The following is a 13,607-nucleotide window of genomic DNA, read 5'->3' as shown; positions in this document are numbered from 1 at the left end:
AGATTTATTCCTAATGATGGAAATCGTAGGAGTCAATGGACATGATTTTTTTTTATTACTTCCCTGTAATACTTCCATGTTCAATATTACTTTCCCAAAAAATTCTACTATTTTATAGTTCTACCAGCAAAGAATGAATAAATCTTTTAGCTTACAATGCTGTAGCACTGAATTTCATTGCTTTTCATTATTTTTGCCAATTCAATGAGTGTGAGCTGCTGCCTCAATTTTCTCTTAATGTTATTTGTTCTACCCTTTCACGGCTGAAGATCTCTGGCAGAAAAAGCAGGGTGAGCCTTAGGGATCCTAAAACAAGCTCTGGTGTCAGTGAAAGGGCTGTCTTTTTGCTGAAGGGTTGGGCTGGGTGAAGGCCACCTGAATCGGCCTGTGTTTATTCAGGTCCATGGGCTAACATTACCTCACAGTCGCCTCCATTTATTTGAACAGGAGGTGACAGAGTGCGCACTCCACCTTCAGACACCAAACACCTGAGCTATTTTAAAATATTGAACTGTGAGGTTAGCTGGATTTCAGAGGGAAAATGGTCAGCACAAAGCAAACAGGACAAGCAAAGGTAGAGTCAACCATTAACTTGAACTCTTAAAGACAGAAGGCTGACTAGCTATCTTAGGCATGAGGTTTCCCAGCACTGCCCTGGGCCTCCTTACAATGCTGTTGAATGAACGTGGCCAATTCGAGAACTAGGGATGAACATTACCTGCCTTGGTTGGTTGACTTTTGCTCCTGAAGATAACAATAATCTAATCACATCCAAGTAACCCCCCTGGGCTGCGAGGAAGAGTGCAGTAGCTCCATCCTGGAAAACACCAAATGGAGGGAAAAAATGAACTGCCATTCAAATGTATTTTAAAAGAAACTAGATTTGGAAAAAATGTACAAAATTAGCAGAATTTAAAGTTTTTTTTTGTAAGTTTAAAACAAGACCTCTAGAAAAAATATGTGTAGGGAACAACAGGGAGAAACTCTTTTTATGAGTACATCTCCACACCCTTCTCTTCCACCTATATTCTTCTTTTTTTTTAAATTCTATTTTCTTTTCTTTTCAGGTCTATATTCTCTCCTGACTACCTCTTCCTCTCTTCCCCCATTGAGAAAGCAAGAAAAAACAAAATCAATACAAAATGCATAGTTAAGCAAAACAGATGACCACATTGGCCACGCTGGGAAAAAACCCAACCCAATCTATGCTCCAATCCCACACTCTGAATCCATCACATCTTTGTCTGAAGGTGAGTAGTTTGCCTAGCATGAGTCTGCTGGAACTGTGCTGCCTCTTTTCTTAGGAAGTCACCCGGAGTACTGAGAGATTAAATAACTTATCTTGGGTCACATAGCCAGTATGTCAGAGGCATGACTTAAACCCAGGTCTTTCTGACTCTGAGGTCCTCATATGCTATACCATGATGCTTCTTGGGATTAAACTCTGAGGAATGTGAAGAAAGTATTTCATGCGACTCAGCAGCCCTGTAATTTCTATTTCTTAGACCTTTGTTATTGCTGTTCAGTTGTGTCCAACTCTCCATGATGCCATTTGGGGTTTTCTTGGCAAAGATACTGGAATACTTTGCCATTTCCTTCTCCAGCTTATTTTACAGATGAGTAAACTGAGGCAAACAGGGTTAAGTGATTTGCCCAGGGTCACACAGGTAGTAAGTAAGTGTCTGAGGCCTGATTTGAACTCAGGTGTTCCTGACTCCAGGCCAGACAGTGCTCTATCTACAGTGTCATCTAGCTGCCCCTACTTCATAATAATAATGGTCCAAGGGTCGGGGGTGGGGGGAGTCTTTTCAGCCTTTTGTAGTCTGGCATGGTTAAATATTGTTATAAATACCTTTTTTGTGGGTTTTAATGAATGGAGCAAGATTTCCAATTATATTTTTTTCCCATTTGTCTTCCTACCCCTGGCATTAAAGGATGAAATGTGATGCTTTTGAAATAATTCCTCTTCTAGGATGTGTTTGAAGTCACTCCTTCATGGAGCACATCTGTCCCACAGACATCTACTACCTATGAACTCAATTAAGCAATATTATCTGCAAAAACAGAACATGTGCTTATTTCTATTTCCATTTCATTATCATTTGTAATTGAGTATATGTAGCTTTGGGGCATTTTTTTCATCCTTGATCAAGGCTGGTGAAATGTTATGTTATATCTAGTGGACAATATGATTCACTTGATTACAGGTACTTTATTTCCTTCTTCTCCAGTTAGGTCTGATGGGAGTGATCTTTGTTATTTTTAGACCACAGTGGAAAATCCTAGCTGGTTTTTGCCAGGGCTGCTGGAAAAGACAAGCCAATCCGGCTAATGATGGTGCCTCAGGTTAGGAAAGGAGCCACTCGTGCACACCAATAAATACCAAGCACACTTCTTTGCTAGTCTCAGCCAGGTGCCTCATGCAGAGGGTACTATTGTGTTTCCAAAGGGTGTCAGCTGAGTTGGCAGTCTGGGCAATACTCGACATGAAATTAAAAAAAATTAATTTAACAGATTGCACAGATTTTTTAAAAACAGATGCTTCATGTGGGAGCTAAAACTTCAGATGCCGATTTGTGCTTTTCTCTAAGCTGGCTTGCATGCCACTGACAGCTGCTCATTCTCTGACAATTCTCTAAGAGGTGCTTTCCAGGGGCAGCTAGGTGGCGCAGTAGATAGAACACCGGCCCTGAAGTCAGGAGTACCTGAGTTCAAATCTGGCCTCAGACCAAACACTTGACACTTACTATCTGTGTGACCCTGGGCAAGTCACTTAACCCCAATTGCCTTAAAAAAATTGTTTTCTACACCCCATTGATTTCTACCATGCATGGCCCTTTCAGTTCACAGAAAGTCTAGGGTCTACGTGACCTTTCTTTTTCTACACTTTAACTGCTTTGGATGCGTTTACTAGATCATCTGGCCAAGGGTCATAGGAGGGGCAGGGCCATAAAGTAAATGGAACATATGATGGCGCTGATGTCACTGCTGGGCATGGAGTTTCTTGAGTCATCTTAAATACTAATCCCCTTCTGGACTATTGTGAAGATCGAGTGAGATAACAGGCATGAAGCACTATGGGAATGCGAGGTCTAAGCTATAATGGGAGTTTAACAAATGGGAATAGGCTCCCAGACATCTGTTTTTCTCTAATAATAGGTGACATTATACACGTGTGTGTGTGTGTGTGTATGTGTGTGTGTGTGTGTGCGCGTATGAAGGGCAACTAAGGTGTCTCAGTGGATGGAGCACTGGGCTCAGAACCAGGAAGACTCATCTTCCTGAGTTCAAATCCAGCCTCAGACACTTACTAGCTGGGTACCTCTGGGCAAGTCATTTAACTCTGTTTGCCTCAGCTCCCCATCTGTAAAATGGATTGGAGGAGGAAATGGCAAACCATTCCAGCACCCTTGCCAAGAAAATCCCAAAGGGGGGTCACAAGGAGTTGAACATGATTGAAACAACGCAACAACAAAATATATGTATGTATATATTTATTATTTATTAATATGTATGTTTATATACACATATAGAAACATGTATATGTATATATGTACATGTATATGTATGTTATGAGAACCAGATAAAAATACATAAAATGCTATTTAAATGAGGGTTGTTTTTATTATTATTAATCATTATTTAATTAATTATTATTTATTTATAATAATTATTATTTATTATAATTATTATAAATTCATTATTATTATTATTAATGTGACACTAATGCCAAAATCATCACTCATAGGCCTTGCCTGAAAGGGGGCAGAATCAGCACACATGACCTCTGCCTTTGAAATGCCCCCCACTAAGTGGCGCTACAGTCATCAGAATCTTCAGGCCTTCCACCAATACCTTAGTCATTCCATCTGCATTCATAGAATATCCATGATACTGTGATAGGTGTATATGGGGGCAGACGAGGGTGGGGGATAATATTAAAGAACCCTTTAATGTATCAACCCTTATGTAACCTATAGTTTTTAAGGTGTTCCAAGGTGCAAGTAGAATGTGATCAAATGGAAAAAATGCATATCTAACTAATACATCTTCCCCCATATATACACAGGAAAACTGAATGTAAAGTCAAGAGGTCTAGTTGCAGGATAACATAACATCCAGGGCATAAATAGCTAAAAACCAGCAGTTGAAGGGTTAATTTTGATTTCTCTACTCATTCCCCAAGAGACCCTGGGTAAGTCACTTGATTGTGTTGCAGTTGTAGGACATTTTAACTTTCAAAAAATACTTCATTTCAAAAATATACTTTAACTTTTATTTTAAAATTTAATCTAAAAATACTTTCTCCTTTAATTTTTAAAAATTACATAACCTACCTGTAATTTTTTGTTGTGGTTGGAAGAATCTTTTTCTAACTACTATAATTAAATTATTAATTTTCTCATGCTACCACCTACAAAATAAAATCATAGTTATACTATACCCTGTAGGTTGCTGCTGTGATTAATCAATGAGTAGAGCCCTTGGGTAATGGTCTATCTGCCAATTGGCAGAAAGCTGTCCACCCTAGCAGCAGATGCATTTCAAAGGCAACTATGGGCTGCCTTTGCTTCAGCTGCATCTCCTTCCCCTGACTCTATTTCTCTCCCAGATAGCAGCTTAGCTACTCTTCTTGTCTATTATATTTTAAGTTTTTTGAAAGCAGGATTTTTTAATTTTTAATTTTTCTTTACTTTCCATCCCTGGGTCCTCACTGCAGGGCCTTGGACAGGGTAGATGCTTTATGTTTGCTGAAAAGAACTGTCCCACGTCACAGGCATGTAAAGAAAACATTTGGTTAATTCTTCATCAGTTCCATATGCTGTGTTGGGTGAGCTGTCACATAATGAAGATGTATTGCATGGTAGGCTGTAGGATCTGCCATTTTATGCATTAAGTGAAACGACATATGTGTAAATAGGTTCAAAATTACAGAACCAAGATCAGTACTGTTTTCCTGTAGCCAAAGTTACTATCTAATTCAATTATATCGCATCTCCTGACTCTGTAAACATTACCCAGTCTAAAAACTTACAGTTAATTAAAATATGGAATAAAAGCAGATTTGGGTTTTGTGTGTGTGTGTTTGTTTTTTGAGAGGCAATTGCTGGCAGTTGAGATAATATTGCTGAGATCGTGTGTGGCAAGGGAACTGAAAACTGCATATTTAATGTCCGTTGGGAACAAACTCACATAAAGTTGATCATGAATGTTGGCACCGTACTTCAATAAGGTCTCCACCACTCGCATGTGGCCGTACTGACTAGCAGCCAACAATGCAGTGCCGCCATCCTGGAGACAAGAAGAAAGTAATGCTTTAGAGACCATGGGCACAGACTTTTGCAAGACATATTTTTCACATGCCCAAGAGGTGAAGAAAATAATTCCCCAAAAGATAAATACTTCTACCCCCTTCTCTCATCTACTCTTCCCACTTTTTCTTGACAATAATGACATAACTTATTTGTTACTGTTTTATATGTTTGGAGGCTCCAATAGAAAGATCTACACTCTGCCTGTTTAAATAATGTAATGTCATTTAAAATTTTCTTCTATTTGTTGAGAATGGAAACTACACCGTCTCCTAAGCTAGAAAAACCAAACAGAACAAAAAGGATATGTCAATACACTAGTCTGGCATTTTAAGATTCATGCGTGGTGTGATTTGAACCTTAGAGTACCACCTTAGGACACAAGGAACTCTCCATTTAAAGTGCCACAGGAGTGTAGAAAAGGATAGGGTCACCATAAATTTGAGTTTGTAGGAACTACTTCTGGGGTCTCCCGAGGAATTTCTAGGATTTTTAGTCTATCCTTGATGTCCTTTGGGCATTGTATTGTTTATTATGCACTGTATTTGGGGTATTGCCTTTTACACATACACTTGTACCCACCTGGAAGTGAAGGGGAAAATCATGGGTTTGCAATAGATTTTGGAAAAGAAACAAAAATCACAGAAAAATCTTTCTGAAATTTATCTGGCCTAGGGTTAGGCTTTTTTTTTTTTTTTTTTTTTTTTTTTGGATAGGCAATTGGAGTTAAATGACTTGACCAGGGTCACATAGGTAGTAAGTGACTGAGGTCAGATTTAAACTTGGGTCCTCCTGACTCCCAAGCTAGTGTTCTATCCATTGTACCACTTTGCTGCCCCTAGGGTTAGACATTTTGAGAGAGAAGAAAAGAAAAACCACCTCATTATCCAAAAATTTAAAAATGCTTAGCAATGGGGAAAACTCAAACATTCCCAAGGTTTTTCCCTGGACGAGTATTCCAATTGGAGACAATTCCTAAGAATTTCTGTTTATAATCAGGTCAGAAATAAGCTAACACAATTGTGAAACTCCCATGTCTCTCCAAGACCGTCTTCCTAATTCAGGGACAAAAGTTTCATCCCATAAATTGTCTTCAACACTAAAATTTTTTTATTTTATTTTGATTCATTCTTGCTTTGATTTGTTCTTGGTTTCTTTGGCCACATGGGACAAAATAAAAGTTAAGGATTAGGCATAAGAATAGCCATGGCCCCTTTTTTAAGTATCCCTGGTAACTGTATGCTATGTTTTAATTAAGACATTGGCTCTTAAAGGAGCCTGGAGACATTTTGTAGACCAAACTTCATGCCTCAGAAATACCCACATTGAAATTATTTCCCCAGGACCACATTAAAGTTTCTGATCATTCTAGCCAGAGAATTGGGAATAAACTAGAGGGAAAAAATGTAGATGTATTAGGAAAGTTATAGACCCGCCATCCAAGTACCAACCCTTTAAAATAAAACATAACACAAAAGGAAACATTATGATTTGTAGACATAATTCTCCAAAATGTGGAACCCATAATAATTGCTCTCTCACATATACCCACAAAATAAACATTTCTTTGCATTGACATACTATATATTTTATATATATTGACGTACCTGTGAACATACTGTTGCCCCCCAACAGAATGTAAGAACTTTGAGGGCAGGCACTGTTTCATTTTTTTTTTTTTTGCCTTTGCCTCCCTAGCACCTAGTCCAGTACACGGCACATAGTAAGCACTTAATACTTGACTTAAAATTCAGCCTCAGACACTTACTAGCTTGTGACCTTGGGCAAGTCGCTTAACTTTGCTAGCCTCAGTTTCCTCAATGGTAAAATGGGGATTAGAATAACACCCATCTCATAGAGTTGTTGTAAGGTACCAAATGAGATTATATTTGTGAAGTGCTTAGCACATAGTAGGTGATATGTAAATGATAGCTATTCTTTTTTTTTTTTAACTAGGCAATGGAGTTAAGTAACTTGCCCAGGATCACATAGCTAGTAAGTGTCAAATGTCTGAGGTCAGATTTGAACTCAGGTCCTCCTGACTCCAGGGTCAGTGCTCTATCCATTGCACTACCTAGTTGCCCTCATTGATAGATATTCTTATCATCATTATTATTATTTGAATTGATTTTTTGTGATTAGGACTGAATTATTGGCTCCGGAGCTAGAGAAACCTTGGAGATTATCTGGCACAACACAACTATTTTTTGGAAGGAGTTCAAGTTCAGAGAGGTTAAAGGGTCTTGTCTAAGGTTGTAGCTAGTAACTGGCTGAGACAGGAAGGACTTGAACCCAGATCTTCCGAGTCTTTTAACTATAATTCCAGGGGTCTGTGTACCTACCTAAAAAATATTTGAAAGAGAAAACTACACTCACATTTTAGATCAAGAGGAAATACAAGGTGGCCTCAGGCACTTGACACTTACTAGCTGTGTGACCCTGGGCAAGTCATTTAACCCCGATTGCCTCACCCCCCCCCCCCAAAAAAGGAAGCACAAGGCATTGGTTCTGAAATTTTTTTTAAGGCAATCAGAGTTAAATGAGCTGCCCAGGACCACACAGCTAGTAAGTGTCTGAGGCCATATTTGAACTCAGGCCCTTCTGATTCCAATGACAGTGTTCTATCCACTGGGTCACCTAGCTGCCTTGGTCCTGAAATATTCTTATAGGATCTGAAAGCAAAAAAAAAAGTTCTCTTACTTTGGTTCTAAATTCAGTGGAAGCTCCAAATTCAAAGAGAAATCTCACCACATCGTTGTGGCCTTGTTGTGCGGCAAAGAAGAGAGCCGTTGTACCTGACTGGGAGGAAGAGAGAGAGGCTGGTTTAAAAGCAGGCATTTTGTTCCATTTTGTGTGGAAAAAAAAAAAAAGAACTTGGAACGATAAATTTTTGAATCTAGGTTTGGAGGTAGCATATTCCTTGGATCACTAGGTAGGCTAAGTAGGGCTTGGGAATTTAAATTCTATTCCACTAATGACATGATTAACTTAGGGAAGAATTCAGGCAATCAGTGCTAGAAATGAGGAAAAGGCTATATTCATAAGAATCAAGATCCATCCTATTTTACACAGGTGAAATACCAGAGAAAATCTGTTTTTGACTTCCACACTGCCCACAGCATGCTCAAATATACTGCCATCTCATCTCCTAGCACCCAACTTCACCAGATTTTTTTTTGATGTGTCTGCATGAAAAGTGGCAGCAAAGTCTTTGCATACTGATCAAAAAATGCCACCCCACTCATAAACATGCATCTGACAAATGTTTTTGATTATGCAAATGTGCTTAAATTCTGCTACGTAAGCTCTGGGAAAGCAAACGACATACTCTTCAAAGACCAAGAGGAAAATCCTTCTGTATACTTTAAAGGTGGAAGGAGATGATTCAGATGGGTGGTGTCTCAGAAAAGCATGCTTTAGACACTAATTATGAATTCAGAAGAACTCTGGCTTTTAAGGGAGGAAGATATAATGAAGAGAGGCAGGGCACAGCAGCAGAACTGCCCTGGCCAAAGTGCTTCCTTTGTAAAATCTATGCCACGTCACTAGATCATATCATTCAGTCCCAGGGATGGCTCTGTGCAAATTAGATCTACAGTCAGAAGGGACCTCATCTAGAACAACCCCCACACTTCATTTTATAGATGAAAAAATTGACACGAGGGGAGGAGGTTAAGTTACTTGTCTAAGGTCATAACAGGTAGTAAGCATCGGAGGTAGGGTTATGGACCCAGATTCTCTGATCCAGGACCAGGGATCCTTCTGCTGTACCACATTGCCTTTCCTTCCTTTTTGTTTACTTAAAAGGAAGGAGGCTTCCTCCTTTCCACCTGTAGAAAGCCATCGGGTCTGCCTCATCCTTGTTTCCTGAGAGTCTGTAATCTCCCCAATAATGGAGAGAGCTGGATCCCATAAACTAAAGATAGGGACTGGTTTTTGGAATGGCAAGCTTCTCACTGTCTTGATGTATGTGCAATGGAGGAAGATGAGTATATTTTTATGTTGGACATGCTTGAGAGTCACTTGTACCAATGCAGTGTCTCCTTCATGGCTAGCACTTAATCAACATTTGTTATAGAATTGGAAAGGACTAAGTTCTATATGCATTTCCTTGTTACATTAATAACCACAGTCCCCGGGGCAGTTAGGTGGGGCAGTTAGGTGGCGCAGTGGATAGAGCACCGGCCCTGAAGTCAGGAGGACCTGAGTTCAAATCTGGCCTCAGACCAAACACTTGACACTTACTAGCTGTGTGACCCTGGGCAAGTCACTTAACCCCAATTGCCTAAAAAAAAAAATAACCATAGTCCTGATTACTTCATGTTAGTTTGAGTAAATGTCCCGATGTTTAAATGACTGGTCATTATATTAAAGTAATGATGTATAGAAAAAAAAAGTCAGCCCCCACTTTAGAGAGTATGGGACAAGACACAACTAATTGTATTCACTTTTCTCTTACTGAAATAAAGGGCTTCATGCCATCACTTTGATTTAGCTCTTCTATCTGTGCTCCTCCATCAGCCAAGATTTTTGCAAGTTCTCAATAAACAACAACTCTGTTAGGACCATTAGTTTTTAGTTTGGTGTCCACACCAGGCTATAAGTCTAGACAGCCCACTAAATAAAGGGATGGCAGCAACTTATGCAGCAAAGCAAATAGATGACCTAGTATTGCAAAATATTAAGGTTGGTCCAAGACAGAATAAGATGCCAAATCACTTTAGTAACAATACCCACCAAACACTAAAATAGGTCGGGGAAAGGACTTTCCTTTGGCGATGGTAGCTCAATAGGCTCAGACTATACCATGCATTAACTTGGATTCTTGGAGAATTCAGCGTCTGCATCATACTGCATTGAGCCACAGGGTTTCCCCCGGAATAGGTGTGTTTTGGACAACTCCGTAAGTGTTAATGGGGGCATATGCTCAAAGCACAGAGTCTTTACCATTCTAAGGATTTTAATTGAATAATAAGATCTAAACAAACAGCCAAGCAGCAAACCACAGGGAAACTTGCTGGCCGGAAACCAAAAGCAGGTTGCTTTTTCCTCGCCCACCCTCTTAAGTTCTTTTGAATTATTGTTAAACGATTCCAATGCTTGTTGGAAATGCTTCTCAGGGCACACCTCATGAGTAAGTAGGTCTGGCTCATGTTCTCTTCTATTGTTCAAAGTCTATTTCTTTTCTTTTTTTTTTTTTTAATTCTTACTAACTCAAATGTTTCTTAAAAGCTCAAATGAACAAGGACTATAAATCCAGGAGAAAAAATATATGAGGGTGAACTTTTAGTCATTCTGAATGTGAGTACCATTCAGGGAAATAATTTTGGGAAATGAAAACTGCCCTCCTCCCCACCCTGAACAGTAAGCCAGCATTGTTGTCATGTCTCCTTAATTATGGCAGAATTGGTGGTGGTAATAATAAAATAATTTGGGCTTTTCATAATAATACAGTATAATAATTATATATCATAGGGGCAGCAAGATGGTGTAGTGCCCCTATCGCTGCTCCTGCAGTCAGGAGGACCTGAGTTCAAATCCAGTCTCAGACACTTAACACTTACTAGCTGTGTGACCCTGGGCAAGTCACTTAACCCCATTGCCTAGACAAAAAAAGATAATTATATATCATGTGAAATTATGTGTATAATGTATAACAATATAAACATAATAATCTACTACAGCCTTTCTATACTATCTCAAGTTGTGAACACTAAGATGATACCGGTCTCATTTCTCAGAGGACCATTTTATTTTTAGGTCTATCATGATCCATATCAATAGAATGTGACAGTTATCTATATTTCTAATTCTTTGATGATCATATTGATAAGGCTAATGCTACTCAGAAAAGGTGAAGGGATAGCCTGGGGAAGACTTTTCAAACACTGGATTATACTTTCAAGACCCTTGAAGCAATCTGTCCATTGTGTCAACATGAGTTATAACTTGATCCAGTGTGGAGGTAGGGGCCCAAGACTGGAATGAGGGTTGAATATTAGGATAAAGAATGTTTTCCTATCCTTTACTAGCATGAGAGATGTAAGTCTGGGTCATGGAGAACCAGTCTCAGGTTTGTCTCAGAGGTCTTATTTAAAAGAAAAAAAACCTTAAGGGAATGATTCTTTTCTGGCAGTATCATAAGCCTTTGTAAGGGCCAAATTCAGGTGATTCAATTTTGAAGCCTCTGAAGTCTTGGGAACTTAAATCCCCAAGGTGACTGTGAAATGTTTGGCCTCTCTGATCCTTCCACACTCTTGAAAAACTGGATCATCTGCCCAGGATTCCTTCATTTAAGATTTACTCCCTGTAGTTAGCATAGAACCAAAGTGGAGAAAGCATTTAAAGGCATTTTTCTATTCAGTATTCATTTGACTAGCTTTCATTAGGTATTTAGTGTTGTTACTGTTCAGTCGTTTTAGTCATGTCCCACTCTTTGTGACCCCATTTGGGATTTTCTCGGCAAAGATATTGGAATGGTTTGCCACTTCCTTCTCCAGCTCATTTTACAGATGAGGAAACTGAGGCGAACAAGGTTAAGTGACTTGCCTAGGGTCACACAGGTAGTAAGTGTCTGGGGCCGGATTTGAACTCAGGGAGATGAGTCTTTCTGACTCCAGGCCTGACTCTATATCCATCGAACCACCTAACTGCCCTTAGGCTATTTATTATGTAACGTGTATAAAACAACCTTGGAGGTTCATTTGGGCCAATAGGTCAAGATGTTTGTGATGCCCTGACTATGAAGCCCCATTGGGAGATAACTATTAATTTGTTTCTTTAAAAACAAAAAACTAAAAAATCCTAAAAAACTAAAAAAAAAAATAAAAATAATTTCCCTTAACGTCCTACATATCTTACCTTATCACCCTTCAAGGAAGGTATGACTATGTAAGGAATGTGGCTAGTACCTTAACTGCCTCAAGTGCAGCGATATAGGAAGGCCAAGACATCAGCTAATGAAGTAGTCTGCAAGGTCTGGTGTTGATAAATGGATGTGTTATGACGGACTCCCTAGACCTTTTTTTCAGCACAACAAATTCCTCAACTCTGGGCTTTAATGTCCCTGAGGGAAAACTATTTCCATGGGCCTTGTCCTATTTGCTTGGTACTTCCAGTTGTAAACAACCAGCTCAGTTCTGCCCCTATTTTCTTCTTTTTTATTGGTTTTACCCACCTCTCTCTGAAGGTTGATATCTGCTCCTTGGAGAACCAACTCCCTCACACAGTCTATGTGGCCAGCGTAGGAAGCAACCATGAGCAGAGTGGTGCCATGCTGGAAGGAGGGGAAACAAATCAGCATATTAGACCATCTGTTGTATCAATGACTGAAATCTCATGGGAAAAAAAAAAAGACTGCAAAAATGTCAGTGTTCTTGCTAAGCAGTCATGATGATTTAGCTGCAATGGCAGACATTCATCTTGAGTCAAGTTTTTAACGTACAATGGGAGGGGGAGGGGAAGAAATGCAAACAGGAACCGAAATGCTTACTCTCACATCAAAATTGGAATTTTCAATCTAAAAACTCACTTACTGTTCCAGAAAAACAATCTAATTTTGATTATAGGAGGCAGCTGTAATATGATGACCTCATTTAATGATTAATATTATGAATCTTGCTCCAAAACACTATTATTAACCCAAAGAAGTTATCAAATAAGGCTCATTAGGTTTCCAGGGCCAGAATACTCTATTAATAATTTTATTTCTTTATTATTTATTTTATTTATGAACAATTACTTTTATAAATAAATAATTAATAATAATCTCAGTTAATAATTCAGGTTGGATGAGAGATAGCATGTAGAGAGGAATGAATATTGGCCTGGGGGGGGCCTTAGACTAGATTTGGGGCCTGAGACTAGATTTAAGTCCTAGCTCTGCTGTCAACTAGCTGGGTGATCCTGAAGAAGTCATTGATCATTCTGAGCCTCAGTTTCCTCATTGCAAAATTAAGGGGTTGGATTAAATGCTCTCAAAGGGGCATTTTTACTTCATCAGTTCCATGACTTGAGAATAGGAAATTGTGACTACAAAACAGTTCTAGAAAAAAAAAAGAAGATAGCTTGAATCAGATGATAAATTTGGGGGATAGCCATTTTACTGGGATTGTTATTGTAAACAAAGCCAGCCAAGCTTTTATAAACTTTGGCATAATTCATGAATATGCACAATTCAAATTAACACCAGCTGATATATAGAATTCCAATCAAAAAGGCTTTTTATAGTCTCATTATTCTTTTGATGTTTTCTTTGGCATTGGATTTGTGTTTCCTAACCTTCCATGCTCAGCT

General features: G+C 39.0%; 1 protein-coding gene across 4 annotated transcripts in view; it reads right to left on the bottom strand.

Moving 5' to 3' along the window:
- LOC114031877 (ankyrin repeat domain-containing protein 29) overlaps nucleotides 1-13,607 on the bottom strand; it is a 62,476-nt gene that overhangs the window by 18,865 nt on the left and 30,004 nt on the right. For 2 of the 4 annotated variants that reach the window (XM_027847066.1, XM_027847063.1), the window contains exons 3-6: nucleotides 12,490-12,588; nucleotides 8,013-8,111; nucleotides 5,194-5,292; nucleotides 719-817 (exon numbers count right to left, since the gene is read on the bottom strand). In XM_027847066.1, coding sequence (XP_027702867.1) covers nucleotides 719-817; nucleotides 5,194-5,292; nucleotides 8,013-8,111; nucleotides 12,490-12,588 — 396 coding nt within the window. The remainder of the gene's footprint in view (nucleotides 1-718; nucleotides 818-5,193; nucleotides 5,293-8,012; nucleotides 8,112-12,489; nucleotides 12,589-13,607) is intronic. The other 2 variants (XM_027847064.1, XM_027847065.1) reach the window with 2 other exon arrangements.

The sequence above is a fragment of the Vombatus ursinus genome, unplaced genomic scaffold, assembly GCF_900497805.2.
Source record: "Vombatus ursinus unplaced genomic scaffold, bare-nosed wombat genome assembly UNPS02015255.1, whole genome shotgun sequence".
Lineage (NCBI taxonomy): Eukaryota > Metazoa > Chordata > Mammalia > Diprotodontia > Vombatidae > Vombatus > Vombatus ursinus.
The sequence above is the reverse complement of the archived record's forward strand: the minus strand, read 5'-3'. Positions and strand labels throughout refer to the sequence as shown.